Below are 17,426 nucleotides of genomic sequence, written 5' to 3' on the forward strand. Positions count from 1 at the left end.
CGACTGATCCGTGTAAAGGAAAGAATGAATGGGACCATGTATCGTGAGGTTTTGAGTGAAAACCTCCTTCCATCAGCAAGGGCATTGAAGATGAAACGTGGCTGGGTCTTTCAGCAAGACAATGATCCCAAACACACCACCCGGGCAACGAAGGAGTGGCTTCATAAGAAGCATTTCAAGGTCCTGGAGTGGCCTAGCCAGTCTCCAGATCTCAACCCCATAGAAAATCTTTGGAGGCAGTTGAAAGTCCGTGTTGCCTAGCGACAGTCCCAAAACATCACTGCTCTAGAGGAGATCTGCATGGAGGAATGGGCCAAAATACCAGCAACAGTGTGTGAAAACCTTGTGAAGACTTACAGAAAACGTTTGACCTCTGTCATTGCCAACAAAGGGTATATAACAAAGTATTGGGATGAACTTTTGTTATTGACCAAATACTTATTTTCCACCATAATTTGCAAATAAATTCTTTAAAAATCAGACAATGTGATTTTCTGGATTTTTTTTTCTTATTCTGTCTCTCATAGTTGAGGTATACCTATGATGATGATTTTTAAGTGGGAGAACTTGCACAATTGGTGGCTGACTAAATACTTTTTTGCCCCACCGTATGTACGTCATTTACCTGCATGCCCTCCTGACCAGATATCCCGATCCCCACATCAGCCACTTGGATCATACTCACATCATTGGCTCCATCACCTAAATCAACAAACAGGTGTAGCATGATGGCGTCAGAGGTTTTACACATTTAGAAATCTATCAACTGAAATCTTAATTATTCATTAGCGAGCATCATTTGAACTAGCTCCATGTGCTTACCCACAGACAGGGTCATGACGTTCAACTGGTCCCGGATCAGTCGAACCACTTGGCTCTTCTGCAGAGGGGTGGAGCGGCAGCAGATGACTGCCCTGCAGCGACAGCTCAGCTCCAGGAAGTGTCCCTTCAGTTCTTCCTGCAGGGCCCAGTCCAGCGTCTGGCCGTCAATAACCAGGATGAAGCCGACCTCGCAGCTTGATTCCTCATGATTCCCTGCTGCAGTCTGTTCAGTCACAATGGCCTCACCAGCCTCCACTTCCTGTTTGAGCTGCTCAAGTACAGCTGCACAAGCATCCTGACAAAAAGACATCCACGAATACTGTCATACAGCATGATTGACTTGATCACTGTTGGTCAGACTGTAAACTAGGAAAAGATATTCATGGACCATAAAGGAGGAGTCCATGAAATATTTATGATCTCTTGAGCTTTGTTCTTGCACCACACATTACTATTTCTCCTTAACTAACAATTTGGTCTATGGCCAGATATCATAAACATTATGACCTCATTCAAATCAGCTGTGGATGTTCTTGCTCCCTAAAGGATGGCTTTTTTTATTCTCTAACATCAGGACCAAATATCAATGTGGCACGCACTAGATATTTCATATTCTGTCAGGCTTCTATGAAATATATTAAACATATTCATGCAACTGAGGAGGATTTTAAAACAATACTTTTCTTGTGTAAAAACATCAGACACATTATTGTTCTAGGCAGAGTATTTTTTAACTTTTTTAACTTTAATGTCTGGAAAGTCTAAGTATAGTATAATTACTACTTTAATTGATTAAATCTCCATCTTCCCTCCAAAACATCCATAATCTCTGAATATATTAATATGATTTCCTGCTGGACACAACATGTCTCCTACTTCACTGTTTTTCACAGTCCATTGTCAGTATTGTAGTACCATAACTGCTTCAAAAGTAGTTGTGATGTCACAAATTATGCTTGTTAGTCCAAAGAATAAGAAGGAAGTATTTCTGAGTGCAGAGGGACTTTAAGAATAGTTTTGGGCCAAAGTGCTGAATGGAAGAACTGACGGGTTGACATTGTTATGTTCCATCACCAGCTGGTGTGCACACACTATGCAGCTTGATTGATAATGGCAAACATACAAAAATGGTGAAGACAGTTCTAAAGAGTAGCCAGTAAGGTAAAAACCCAGCATGCTTCAAATAGCCACAACTTATTATTCAATGTTTAACACCTGCAGAATGAGGATAAATTAACACTGATAAGCTAGAAGGATTCTCAGTTTATCTCAGGTAAAGAGGGAATGACCAAATAAGCGGCTGACCTTGCTTCCACAGTTGGCAGTGAGGAGCTGGTCGTTGGGACGGAGGAGTTTGCAAGCATAGGCGATGTTGATGGCTGTCTCTTGTTTGTCTCCAGTGAGGACCCATACTTTGATCCCAGCTCTTTGAAGAGCTTCTATAGTCTCTGGGACTTCCTCCTGGAGTCTGTCTACGATCCCTGTGCTGCCTGTACATGTAGAAAAACACATCACAGCTCGCATATGTGTGTGTGTGTGTGTGTGTGTGTGTGTGTGTGTACTGCAGTGAGCTGTCCTACCCAGCAGGGTGAGGTTGGTTTCTAGTCTCTGTGCTGACTCCAGCAACAGCTCCTCTCTGTTCTCTATGCTGCTCTCTGCTTCCTGCTGCTTCTTCAGCCACACCTTGTACTCCTCCTCCTCTACAACCTGGTCACACACACACACACACAGACACACACACACAGACACACACACACAGACACACACACACAGACACACACACACACACACACACACACACACACACACACACACAGAATGAATTTTGAGGGAAGTGTTTAAAAGATTTTGAAATATCATTCATGATAAAATGATGATATTTAGTCATATTAAACACAAAGACAGGTGGAGTGTGATCCTGATCATGTCTCCTCCATACACAGCTCCTCTCTCTGAAACTCTCTGCTCAAACACATTCATGACAGTAGCAACCTTTTATTTCTTACACACACTGATTTGAATGGTTTAGTGGTTTTAGTTATCCACGATTTTGTTTGCTTACTTTTCTTGCAATCAATGAATCACATGACTAATCATTGAAGCAAGATTACTTAAGTACTTAAATGATATCAGCTGTTTGTAGCTGACTGAGCTCAGGGCTCACATTTATCACAGTCACATGATTGATCACATGAGGGAATAGCCAATCAGAGATATGAACTGACCTTACAGAGTAGTCAGTGCTGTGTTATCCTGTAAGAACATACATAAATACCGTTTTTAAAATAGATGATTTGTGTGACATCTTTACTGATTCAGGAGTGATTTCATTAGTTAGGAAAGTTGCTCTTCATCCTCGTCCTAAAAGTAGAACCAAACATCTGAGAATCCTTTGCCATTTAAGAGTGTTTTCCTGCTGTGAGGAGCTTGATTAATATGGCCCCTGATCTCACTAGATGACATCATTCATGTGGTGCTTTAATGAGTTTGACTTCAACTTCTGAGCGCAACAAGACTTCATGATGGTAAATCATCTGTAATGAATCCTGCAAAATTGGAAAAACACAGAAGCACCAACAATTCAACAATGAAATACTATGTGAGCATTGGAAGGATGGGACTGGAAGTTAACAACAAAGAGAAACTCTGTGATTGTTTGTAGAGTGAGAGGAGTTGCAGAATCATGAATCACAAATGATTAACGTCTATAAAGTAAAGGAGCTTTGTGTTGTTTTTGTGTGTGTCTTTTTATTGTTTATTTCTTTATTATTTACTATATTGTCCCATTGAATGTCTGTTTTTGTCTGTGTATATAATTGGGTGGGTGAAAATAATACTTTTTTTTGGACAAATGATTGGGATTGTATAGAAATTAGGGGTCAAGCAGATTAAGCAGATTCCTTAAATTCTTTAAGGAATTACAAACATGTTGAACAATGTTTGTATCCTTGCTCACTCTAATAAAAGAAAAAAAGAAAAAGTGCGAGAATAAATGTTAATGTAGAAGCAGTTTTGTGCCACATCAGCGTTTCCTTCCTGCACTGTTACCTTTTTAGCAATGCAGAGTGTGCGCAGGCCTTCTCTTGCATAGCTGTCTAAATGTTCCTGTGTCTGCTCTCTGATGTGATTGTAGATCTCCTGAGTGTGTTCTGAACCTGAGAACACACACACACACGTGCACACACACACACATGCACACGCACACATGCGCGCATGCACACACACACACACACACACACACACACAGTGATGCAACATTTCTGTCATAATAATAACCCTTCAGTCAGCTGTCATTGTTATTCAGTATTTCCTCTGTTCTACCTTTAGGTGCCTCAGCCAGGTCCATGATGACTGAATCAGCTCCTTTTGTGTAGACCACTACCTGTGCAGTGAGCGGGTGGCGGACCACCACTGACATCCTCTTCCTGTTAGAGTCAAAGGGCAGAATGTGGAGCAGCTTCACAGCCAGAGAGCCTATTCCAGGCAGATCCACCAGCAGGCTCTCTGTAGATCTTCCTCTCAGGGTGCAGCGGTACACTCTGGCTGCGTGGACCAGAGCTGCTTCATCAGGACTCTCTGCCTCATACAGCAGTTCATCATCATTATCGCTCTCCAGCTCAACATCTCTAGTTATGTCCTCCACATCCTGCCGGGCCCCTCCAGGGTTCGTCTGTGTACCTTTGAGATTGTCCTGCATCTCTCTGTCCTCCTCACCTCCGTTGGCAGATATATCTAGCTTACGGCTCACTTTGGAGGTTTCCAGGTTGCTGTCTTGGTCTGGATCCGACCCCTCTGCTGTGCTGTTCGGGGATGCGGAGGAGTTGAGGGTGCCCGTCTTCCCCCGAGCAAACAGCCTGCTGGTGAAGCTGCGGGGGCTGCTTCTGATTTGGGGGGTGGACAAGGTGGAGAGGGCTGAGAAAGGAGAGAAGCTGAAGCGCTGGAACATCAGTTTGATGTCTTCCAGAGACTTGAGAGGAGTTCGTGCTTCAGGAACCTGCAGGGACCATGAAACAAAGACAACATGGAAGGAGTTTTTGGAAGCAAACGTCTGAGCTAAACTACTGTGTCACTAGTTGTTTTTATTAGAATAATTTCTGAAATGTGAATGGCATTCATTTTTTCTCCTGTGGTTAGTGTCTGGTCTGATCCATGTGGATCTTGTGGTAATATTATACAAAACACTGCAGGTAATTGGTATTTCCTTAATCCAGAGCTATTCACTCCTCTTTTCATCCTTACATACTGTTTGGGCCAAATTTGACATGTGACAGCTGTAAAAACACCCCAAATGTCTTTTACTATGAAATTTGATGACTTTTTCTAAAGTGGCCCAAAATGCACAAAAATGAAAATATGTTAAAACTTTTGTAACCCATATCTATTGCCATGTGTTTTAGTGAAATGAATAGTTAATAGGTAGTAGTCATGACGACCCTGTGCCTGGCCCCCTAGTGGAGGAATTCATTAGTGGTGCAAGTCGTCTTTTCTTATCATTAATGTTTCCAAAACTAAGGAAATGATGATTGATTTTAGGCCCTCTTGGACAATTATACAATAAACCCCACACTTCCATAAAGTTCTGCTCATTTTACCTTTACATTAAATACATTTACATCATTATTGCTATGTTATATTTTCATGTCTTAGGTCAAATAGGACATGATATTGTGTGATAGGAGCTAAAAATACACTCTCTCTGCTCTCTGAAACATGAATCAAGGTTTAATCACATTTATTGATCAGTCAGATTGACTATTGATGCTTTCTAAACACATCTGTGCTTCAATATTTAGAATAGACACTTTTTATCAGGGGATTATTAGACTGGGTCAACATTGACCCGTAACATACTACGAGGGTGTAGAATATGAACAGTACTGTCAGCACACTTTATGATAAGTGTAGTAGTTGCATTATGTGGGAACTATAAATATTGGATCCCACTATGTTGGCAGAAGGTATGTTTCTGTTAAAGCCAGACAGACCACAACATAGATAGTAGTGAGTATGCATGTCAGCTCTGCTCTGTAACCATGACAACACTACACTGCGCTGACTCTGAAACACACAATTGTGACAAAGTTTGAATCTGTGTCAGGATGTTTTAAATTACATACAACAGTTTAAATCAGTCAGTACTCCTGATAATCACTGAACCACCAGTAAATCACAATCTAAACACATGGTACAAAGGCGTGGTGCATATATCATGTTAACTTACCACATGTCTTGGCTGGCTGGGAGAGGAGACCACCACACTGTTACAGATTGCCAGAGCCAGAAAGAAGTCAGTGATGCAGGTGAGCTCCAGGCTGGATGGAGTCCCAGAGGAAACCTCAGACAGAGGCAGCACAGGAGAGCAGAGCCAGTTTAACTTCCTGACCAGCTCAGGGTCTGGTACCACCTCCTTCGCCTGAACACACAGAAACAGCAGCTGAGCCGTCATGTGTTAGAGCATCAACACATAACAATAATAATACACTTTATTTATACAAGGCATGTAGCTCAAAGTCATTTACAGATTAAAATACAATAAAACAGTCAATTAACAGAAAAAACAATTAGCACAATTAGACAATTTGTTAAACAGTAGAAATGAGTTAATAATAAAATAAATTAAATGACAGTAATTAAAAGCCAGATTAAGTAATTATGAGTCCAGCTGTGGTTTAAAAATATTTACAGAGCTCACATCTACGACAGAGTATTAGGGCCATACTAAGAGGAAAAATACATAAATAAAATGTTGGAAATTATGAGAATAAAGTCATAATATTACCAGAATAAAGTCATAATATTACCAGAATAAAGTCATAATATTACCAGAATAAAGTCATAATATTACCAGAATAAAGTGGTAATAATACCAGAATAAAGTTATAATATTACCAGAATAAAGTGGTAATAATAGGAGAATAAAGTCATATTATTACCAGAATAAAGTGGTAATAATGAGAATAAAGTCATAATATTACCAGAATAAAGTGGTAATAATACCAGAATAAAGTCATAATATTACCAGAATAAAGTCATAATATTACCAGAATAAAGTGATAATAATAGTAGAATAAAGTCATATTATTACCAGAATAAAGTCATAATATAACCAGAATAAAGTCATAATATTACCAGAATAAAGTGCTAATAATAGGAGAATAAAGTCATAATAATACCAGAATAAAGTCATATTATTACCAGAATAAAGTCATAATATAACCAGAATAAAGTCATATTATTACCAGAATAAAGTCATAATATTACCAGAATAAAGTGGTAATAATAGGAGAATAAAGTCATATTATTACCAGAATAAAGTCATAATATTACCAGAATAAAGTGGTAATAATAGGAGAATAAAGTCATAATATAACCAGAATAAAGTCATAATATTACCAGAATAAAGTGGTAATAATAGTAGAATAAAGTCATAATATTACCAGAATAAAGTGGTAATAATATGAGAATAAAGTCATAATATTACCAGAATAAAGTGGTAATAATAAGAGAATAAAGTCATAATATTACCAGAATAAAGTGGTAATAATAGGAGAATAAAGTCATAATATTGCCAGAATAAAGTCATAATATTACCAGAATAAAGTCATATTATTACCAGAATAAAGTCATAATATAACCAGAATAAAGTCATAATATTACCAGAATAAAGTGGTAATAATAGTAGAATAAAGTCATAATATTACCAGAATAAAGTGGTAATAATAGGAGAATAAAGTCATAATATTACCAGAATAAAGTGGTAATAATAAGAGAATAAAGTCATAATATTACCAGAATAAAGTGGTAATAATAGGAGAATAAAGTCATAATATTACCAGAATAAAATGGTAATAATAGTAGAATAAAGTCATAATATTACCAGAATAAAGTCATAATATTACCAGAATAAAATGGTAATAATAGTAGAATAAAGTCATATTATTACCAGAATAAAGTCATAATATTACTAGAATAAAGTGGTAATAATAGGAGAATGAAGTCATAATATTACCAGAATAAAGTCATAATATTACCAGAATAAAATGGTAATAATAGTAGAATAAAGTCATAATATTACCAGAATAAAGTCATAATATTACCAGAATAAAGTGGTAATAATAGTAGAATAAAGTCATATTATTACCAGAATAAAGTCATAATATTACTAGAATAAAGTGGTAATAATAGGAGAATGAAGTCATAATATTACCAGAATAAAGTCATAATATTACCAGAATAAAATGGTAATAATAGTAGAATAAAGTCATAATATTACCAGAATAAAGTCATAATATTACCAGAATAAAATGGTAATAATAGTAGAATAAAGTCATATTATTACCAGAATAAAGTCATAATATTACTAGAATAAAGTGGTAATAATAGGAGAATGAAGTCATAATATTACCAGAATAAAGTCATAATATTACCAGAATAAAGTGGTAATAATAGTAGAATAAAGTCATAATATTACCAGAATAAAGTCATAATATTACCAGAATAAAGTGGTAATAATAGTAGAATAAAGTCATATTATTACCAGAATAAAGTCATAATATTACCAGAATAAAGTGGTAATAATAGGAGAATAAAGTCATATTATTACCAGAATAAAGTCATAATATTACCAGAATAAAGTGGTAATAATAGTAGAATAAAGTCATATTATTACCAGAATAAAGTCAAATTTATTACCAGAATAAAGTGGTAATAATACCAGAATAAAGTCATAATATTACCAGAATAAAGTGCTAATAATAGTAGAATAAAGTCATATTATTACCAGAATAAAGTGGTAATAATAATAGAATAAAGTCATAATATTACCAGAATAAAGTGGTAATAATAGTAGAATAAAGTCATATTATTACCAGAATAAAGTCATAATATTGCCAGAATAAAGTCATAATATTACCAGAATAAAGTCATAATATTACCAGAATAAAGTGGTAATAATAGGAGAATAAAGTCATATTATTACCAGAATAAAGTGGTAATAATAGGAGAATAAAGTCATAATATTACCAGAATAAAGTCATAATATTACCAGAATAAAGTCATAATATTACCAGAATGAAGTCATATTATTGCCAGAATAAAGTGGTAATAATAGTAGAATAAAGTCATATTATTACCAGAATAAAGTGGTAATAATAGGAGAATAAAGTCATAATATTACCAGAATAAAGTGGTAATAATAGTAGAATAAAGTCATAATATTACCAGAATAAAGTGGTAATAATAGGAGAATAAAGTCATAATATTGCCAGAATAAAGTCATAATATTACCAGAATTAAGTCATAATATTACCAGAATAAAGTGGTAATAATATGAGAATAAAGTAATATTATTACCAGAATAAAGTTATAATATTACCAGAATAAAGTCATAATATTACCAGAATAAAGTGGTAATAATAGGAGAATAAAGTCATATTATTACCAGAATAAAGTTATAATATTACCAGAATAAAGTCATAATATTACCAGAATAAAGTGGTAATAATAGTAGAATAAAGTCATATTATTACCAGAATAAAGTGGTAATAATATGAGACTAAAGTCATAATATTACTAGAATAAAGTGGTAATAATATGAGACTAAAGTCATAATATTACTAGAATAAAGTGGTAATAATAGGAGAATAAAGTCATAATATTACCAGAATAAAGTGGTAATAATATGAGAATAAAGTCATATTATTACCAGAATAAAGTCATACTAATACCAGAATAAAGTCATAATATTACCAGAATAAAGTCATAATATTACCAGAATAAAGTGGTAATAATAGTAGAATAAAGTCATAATATTACCAGAATAAAGTGGTAATAATAAGAGAATAAAGTCATAATATTACCAGAATAAAGTGGTAATAATATGAGACTAAAGTCATAATATTACCAGAATAAAGTGGTAATAATAAGAGAATAAAGTCATAATATTACCAGAATAAAGTGGTAATAATAGGAGAATAAAGTCATAATATTACCAGAATAAAGTCATAATATTACCAGAATAAAGTCATATTATTACCAGACTAAAGTGGTAATAATAGGAGAATAAAGTCATAATATTACCAGAATAAAGTGGTAATAATAGTAGAATAAAGTCATATTATTACCAGAATAAAGTCATAATATTACTAGAATAAAGTGGTAATAATAGGAGAATAAAGTCATAATATTGCCAGAATAAAGTGGTAATAATATGAGACTAAAGTCATAATATTACTAGAATAAAGTGGTAATAATAGGAGAATAAAGTCATAATATTACCAGAATAAAGTGGTAATAATATGAGAATAAAGTCATATTATTACCAGAATAAAGTCATACTAATACCAGAATAAAGTCATAATATTACCAGAATAAAGTCATAATATTACCAGAATAAAGTGGTAATAATAGGAGAATAAAGTCATAATATTACCAGAATAAAGTGGTAATAATATGAGAATAAAGTCATATTATTACCAGAATAAAGTCATACTAATACCAGAATAAAGTCATAATATTACCAGAATAAAGTCATAATATTACCAGAATAAAGTGGTAATAATAGGAGAATAAAGTCATAATATTACCAGAATAAAGTCATAATATTGCCAGAATAAAGTCATAATATTACCAGAATAAAGTCATATTATTACCAGAATAAAGTGGTAATAATAGGAGAATAAAGTCATAATATTGCCAGAATAAAGTCATAATATTACCAGAATAAAGTCATATTATTACCAGAATAAAGTGGTAATAATAGGAGAATAAAGTCATAATATTACCAGAATAAAGTGGTAATAATACCAGAATAAAGTCATAATATTACCAGAATAAAGTGGTAATAATATGAGAATAAAGTCATATGAATGGCAGCAGATTTAACCAAAGATAGCCTTGCAGTCGACCGCTACCAGACAGTTCCTCTTCCATAAAAGAAGCTATTTCTTCCAAGTCCGTGTGGTTCTTTCTTCCAAACAGACACAGTCGTTCGCACAATGGTTTCAAAGTCCTGATACTGATCATAATTTGATGCTGATGTGCCAAAAGATGAAGTATTTCCTTATTTGTCACACACACACACACACAAATGGTTACCAGCACAGAAGAAATTAAGATGTTAATCAGTATTGATCAACCTCAGTAAAAACTCCTCATGTATGATGTCATGAAAGAAACCAAACTGAGTTGAATGGTGGTGTCTGAGTGATGCTGACCTACTCAGTGAACTATCAGTGATCTATTTTGAATGAAGAATGAACTCAGGTTCTAAAGGTACCAAAGTATAACTTCACAAGATGCTCAACATTCCTCATTTTAACACAGGAGGAAGAGTTCTCATTAAATTACTACTTTAGTCTCCTAAAATTATGATTTTATTCTCCTAATATTATGACTTTATTCTCCTAATGTTATGATTTTATTCTCCTAATACCGTACCGTATACGAGTCCGCATTACTGCAGACGCCGCACCGATCCACCTCTCGATCTCATGCTCCATCCTTCCCTCACTCGTGAACAAGACCCTGAGGTATTTGAACTCCTCCACTTGAGGCAGAATCTCATCCCCGAGTGCACTCCACCCTTTTCCGGTTGAGGACCATGGCCTCGGATTTGGAGGTGCTGATTCTCATCCCGGCCGCTTCGCACTCGGCAGCAAACCGATCCAGTGAGAGTTGGAGGTCAAGGTCTGATGAGGCCAACAGGACCACATCATCTGCAAAAAGCAGTGACCCAATCCTGAGGTCACCGAACCGGACCCCCTCCACACCCTGGCTGCGCCTAGAAATCCTGTCCATAAAAATTATGAACAGGATCGGTGACAAAGGGCAGCCCTGGCGGAGTCCAACCCTCAGCTCTGACACCGGTCATACAGGGAACGGATGGCCCGTATCAGGGGGTACCAGGAGTACCCCTGGAGAACCCCCCACAGGACTCCCCGAGGGACACGGTCGAAGGCCTTCTCCAAGTCCACGAAACACCATGTGGACTAACTCCCATGCACCCTCAAGGATCCTGTAGAGGGCTGTACAGCTGGTCCACAGTTCCACGACCCGGACGAAAATCACACTGCTCCTCCTGAAAAGGTTCGACGGACCCTCCTCTCCAGCACCCCCGAATAGACCTTACCAGGGAGGCTGAGGAGTGTGATCCCCCTATAGTTGGAACACACCCTCCGGTCCCCCTTCTTAACAAGAGGGATCACCACCCCAGTCTGCCAATCCAGAGGCACCGCCCCCGATGTCCATGCGATGCTGCAGAGTCGTGTCAACCATGACAGCCCCACAACATCCAGGCGGATCGAGGAACTCGGGGCGGATCTCATCCACCCCCGGGGCCCTGCCACCGATGAGGTATTTGACCATCTCAGCGACCTTAGCCCCAGAAATAGGAGAGCCCACACCCGAGTCCCCAAGCCCTGCTTCTTTACCGGAAGGCGTGTCGGTGGGATTGAGGAGGTCTTCGAAGTATTCCCTCCACCGATCCACAATGTCCCGAGTCGAGGTCAGCAGCGCACCGTCCCCACCATATACAGTGTTGACGGCGCACCGCTTCCCCCTCCTGAGACCCGGGATGGAGGTCCAGAATCTCTTCGAAGCCATCCGGAAGTCGTTTTTCATGGCCTCACCGAACACCTCCCATGTCCGGGTTTTTGCCTCAGTGACCGCCGCAGCTGCACTCCACTTGGCCTGCCGGTACCTGCCTCCGGAGTCCAACAGGCCAATAAGGTCCTATAGGACTCCTTCTTCAGCTTGACGGCATCCCTCACCGCCGGTGTCCACCAGCGGGTTCGGGGATTGCCGCCACGACAGGCAACGACCACCTTGCGGCCACAGCTCCAGTCAACCGCCTCAACAATGGAGGCACGGAACATGGCCCACTCGGACTCAATGTCCCCTGTGGCATAGGGTGTCCTGGTGTCAAGTGCACATATGGACACCCTTATGCTTGAACATGGTGTTCATTATGGACAACCTGTGACGAGCACAGAAGTCCAATAACCGAACACCACTCGGGTTCAGATCGGGGGGGGGCCTTCCTCCCAATCACACCCCTCCAGGTCTCACTGTCACTGCCAACATGGGTGTTGAAGTCCCCCAGCAGAACGAGGGAATCCCCAGAGGGAATACTTTCCAGCACCCCCTCCAAGTAGTCCAAGAAGGGTGGATACTCTGAACTGCTGTTTGGACCATAGGCACAGACAACAGTCAGGATCCGTCCCCCCACCTGAAGGCGGAGGGAGGCTACCCTCTCGTCTACCGGTGTAAACCCCAACATACAGGCACCAAGCCGGGGGGCAATAAGTATTGCCACCCCTGCCCGGCGCCTCTCACCAGTGGCAACTCCAGAGTGGAAGAGAGTCCAACCCCTCTCAAGAGAGAGCCCTTGCTGTGCGTTGAGGTGAGGCCGACTATATCTAGGCAGAACTTCTTAATCTCACGCACCAGTTCAGGTCCTTCCCCATCAGAGAGGTGACGTTCCACGTCCCTAGAGCTAGCTTCTGCAGCCGAGGGTCAGACCACCAAGGTCCCCGCCCCCGGCTGCTGCCCAGCTCACTACGTACCCGAACCCTTAGCTCCTAATATTACGACTTCACTCTCGTAATGTTACCACTTTATTCTCGTAGACCTAATATTATGACTTTATTCTTGTAATATTATGTAATATTATATATCTTCAAGTTTCTAAATGAAGGAGCCTGATGGCCAGCTTGTATGTGGAGGGAGGGGGAGGGACTTCCTATTTTATTATGGAGATAATTGTGTGTATTTTAAAACCCAGCTGTGGATGACCTGAGATCTTATAAGGGATTGTGTGATGTAGGCCGATCCTAAACCATGTACAGCCTTAAAAACAAGTAAAATAACCTTAAAATCTGTTCTAAGACATGGGGAGCCAATGAAGAGAAGCTAAGATAATATAATTACAATATCCATCATAACCTATCCAGTGGAGAAAAGCAAATTTATTCTGACAGATACAGTTACATATGACTCAGTGAGTTCCCTCATGTGCTCCATCATACTGAATATACACACACACACACACACACACACACACACACACACACACACACACACACACACACACACACACACAGGAAAATACATGTCAATTAAAATGTGGAATAAATATAATCTACTTTGCAACATTATGTTTTACGACTAATTTTACATAATTTGTCACATTATTTAGAAAATGGTTGTTTTTGGGATAAAAATTTGAATTATTTTTATTTTTTTAATTTAAATGAAGAAATACTTTTATTTTCATTTGATGTTTTAAAATGAAGTCATTATCAGTATAAGTCCACTTAAATACACTGCAGATGGATCAAATATTGAATTCTTATCATTCTTACCTTTTGTGGTTACACCATTTAACATTTTCAGAAGCATTCAGTCTTACTTTTGGTTAAAAATGTCATTTCAAATGATATAAAACCAACAAAAAAAACTACATGTGAATGTAGTGTGTGCATGTGGATGTAGTGTGTGCATGTGGATGTAGTGTGTGCATGTGGATGTAGTGTGTGCATGTGGATGTAGTGTGTGCATGTGGATGTAGTGTGTGCATGTGGATGTAGTGTGTGCATGTGGATGTAGTGTGTGCATGTGGATGTAGTGTGTGCATGTGGATGTAGTGTGTGCATGTGGATGTACTGAGGGATTTAGTGTTGCAGCACAGACTGAAACATCCAGACCATAGTGTGGTTCTGACTGCACCAGCTGCAATGTTTCCTCAAGTCAGGATATGACCCAAACACACAACAAGTAATGTGACTATGAGTGTGTGCGTGTGTGTCTGACCATGCGGCTGCAGAAGGCGCTGGTCCTGGGCTGGATGTGATTGGCCAGTTGTTCCTCTTCTTCATCTGACTCAGCAGTGAGCGTGTGCAGAGACACAGAGCTGCGGTTACAGCTGAGGGAACGACAGCTCAGAGATTTACCACTGCAGCCGGACTTCAGAGTCACAGAGCGACCCGCTGCTTCATTCTTCTCTGCCTCGTACACCTCCAGCCTCCGAGCTACACACACACACACACACACACACACACACACACACACACACACACACACACACACACACACACACACACACACACACACACACACACACACACACACACACACACACACACACACACACACACACACACACACCTCCATCATTGTGCAGGAAATCTATGGTGAGCCATGTTTTAATTTTAATCCTAAAAAAATTGAATCAAAAATAATATACAGTAAATGAAGCAAATACCAAGCAATGATGAGATAACAAGACATTTAGAAACAGCATAGATTCATCACATCACCCATTATCACACTAGATTAGATTCTTTCTGCCTTGGATGCATCTATATGAAGCTTGAATGTACTGAACTTACTCTGAATGCTTAGTGATTCCGTCTAATCTGCTATGATTGGTAATAAGTAATGTTCCCTGTATAATAAGTTATGTCACATGCTTTAATTATATCATTATCTTCATTTCAATGCATGCCCTTTTTTTTCTTTCTTTCTTTTGTCTGTCTGGTGTTATTCATCTGAAGCCTGTTGTGTGTGTTTATGGTTGCATGGTTTATAATGGTCGTATATTCAATACAAATTTGATGACTACAAAAATAAAACAAATTGTAATGAACCAGAATTTTCATTTCCCTTTATTACCAATATATGATTTCAAATGCACTGCTACACTGCAGTTCTGCAGTAGAGATGTCCCCGTCTGACCCATGCTGATATTTACCTAAATGTTGATTAAATATGCACACAGCTGACACGTTTTCTATTTCATGAGTTCCTTTATAAGCTTAAATTAGTGATAATATAAATGTGACTGGAGAAACTCTTGAAACTGACATCAAACAGAAACAAGATATCTCACTCTGTTGGAGTTGTTGAGAACAACAAAAACACTCAGGACAACACAGTGATGTTACGGAGTGGAGGTTCCTCTCTAATAAACAATCTTTGGAGGACAGATACCTGCTGCAGGGAGCACGTTTACAACACAACACACACGTTTCCTAATGGACTGTTGTCAACTGACCCATGGAATTCATATTAGTCAGTGACAGATATGATCTGCTGTCATTTTAACTAGTAACAGTGTAAAAGTCTGTTCATCCTCTCTTTAACCCTTACATACTATTCAGGATCAAATTTGACCCTTTTTCATAATTTAGAGCTGTAAAAACACCTTACACACATTTCCTAATGTGACCCCGAATATTAAAAAAATTGAAATAAAATGCTGTTTTTTGTGTGCAGCTGATTCACATTTTTAAAGACCGTGTAAAGTGAATTCAGACATTTTCTTCTAAACACATTAAATAGGTCATAAATGTATTTCCAAAAAAGGTGTAAAAAGCATTTCAACCATTTAGATTTGAATTGTGGAGCTAGGCTTCACAAACTGTGTTTCAACATTTCTGTGTTCAGGATTTAGTGGGCGGGTCTGAAAATGCAGCGGTGATTAGCATAAACCCGCCCCTGCTGCTGTAGAGGTATAAATACATTCAGCACACACTACTACTACTACTACAGTCTACAGTTAGCCAGTTAGCCGCCGAGCTAGCCGCCCAGTTAGCGGCCGAGCTAGCAGCTGAGTTAGCAGCAGAAAGCTCTCAGGCGTAGCGTCCATGTTTCGGGTAGAGGTGGTGACTTTGATTGACAGGTGACACTTGGTAGGGCGGTTTCAGCGGACTCAGCAGGCACTCCCGCAGAGAAAAAGGCTGAGTTTTACACAACTTTGAAGCCTAATTTCACAAATTTGGCAGGGTGGTTAACAACACGCTTTTCTTTGGTATGTCAATCTCAGAAAACATATTTATTCTTACTTTACACAGACTTTAAAGATGCAAATGTGCAAAAACACCAAAAATCGCAATTCCTTATATTCTATAAAATGTTATCCTGAACCATATACAGTGATTGTGAATGTCTTACAGATTCATTAAGGATTAATTCAACATTTATTAATGACTGATGGAGAATTTATGAATGTGAATTGGTGTAGTCAGAAAATGAACAGTATGTGAGGGTTAAAATGCATGTTTTCTGCAGTGCTTCACTCCACAGTTGGGGTTAGGGCTAAGGTTAGGGTTGGTAGGGTTAGTTGAAGCAGATTTAACTGGTTCAGGTTAATGTTGGAGAAAACACATCAATGGGAAAACAGCTTAAAATTAAAAAAAATGGAAAGCTGCTACCTGTATGGTTTATATGCTGCTTTTTGCTAGTAAAAAAGAAGGGAGATAGAGGATTTATTAGCATTGGACTTCAGTGAATCTGTATTTGTCTGTCAGAACTCACACTCTGTGCTGGTGCACCAAATCATTTCTCACATGCACCACCCTCATTCTCACCCCTGTACAGGTTATCTGCACACTTTTTAAAGTATAAATGTAATGACTTTCAAGACCTTTTTGAAACCTCTTCAAGGAAAAAATAAAACCATTGCTGCTGCAAAAGAATACAACAAATTAGACTACTGCACTCATAGTTATGAGCTTTACTGAAATTGAAAAAGAGGTGAGAAATAAACTTATTGACACAACAATGATATTTATATTTATATATGGATAATGTATGTATGTATTATG

General features: G+C 38.2%; 1 protein-coding gene across 1 annotated transcript in view; it reads right to left on the bottom strand.

Annotated features, from left to right (window-relative positions):
• Positions 1-17,426, bottom strand: part of atp10d (ATPase phospholipid transporting 10D) — a 61,939-nt gene that overhangs the window by 11,201 nt on the left and 33,312 nt on the right. The window contains exons 10-17 of the mRNA XM_053335833.1: positions 14,632-14,849; positions 6,044-6,235; positions 4,144-4,816; positions 3,871-3,977; positions 2,403-2,529; positions 2,128-2,312; positions 823-1,117; positions 626-702 (exon numbers count right to left, since the gene is read on the bottom strand). Of these exons, the coding sequence (XP_053191808.1) occupies positions 626-702; positions 823-1,117; positions 2,128-2,312; positions 2,403-2,529; positions 3,871-3,977; positions 4,144-4,816; positions 6,044-6,235; positions 14,632-14,849 (1,874 nt within the window). The remainder of the gene's footprint in view (positions 1-625; positions 703-822; positions 1,118-2,127; positions 2,313-2,402; positions 2,530-3,870; positions 3,978-4,143; positions 4,817-6,043; positions 6,236-14,631; positions 14,850-17,426) is intronic.

Source organism: Scomber japonicus, chromosome 16 (assembly GCF_027409825.1).
Source record: "Scomber japonicus isolate fScoJap1 chromosome 16, fScoJap1.pri, whole genome shotgun sequence".
Taxonomy (NCBI): domain Eukaryota; kingdom Metazoa; phylum Chordata; class Actinopteri; order Scombriformes; family Scombridae; genus Scomber; species Scomber japonicus.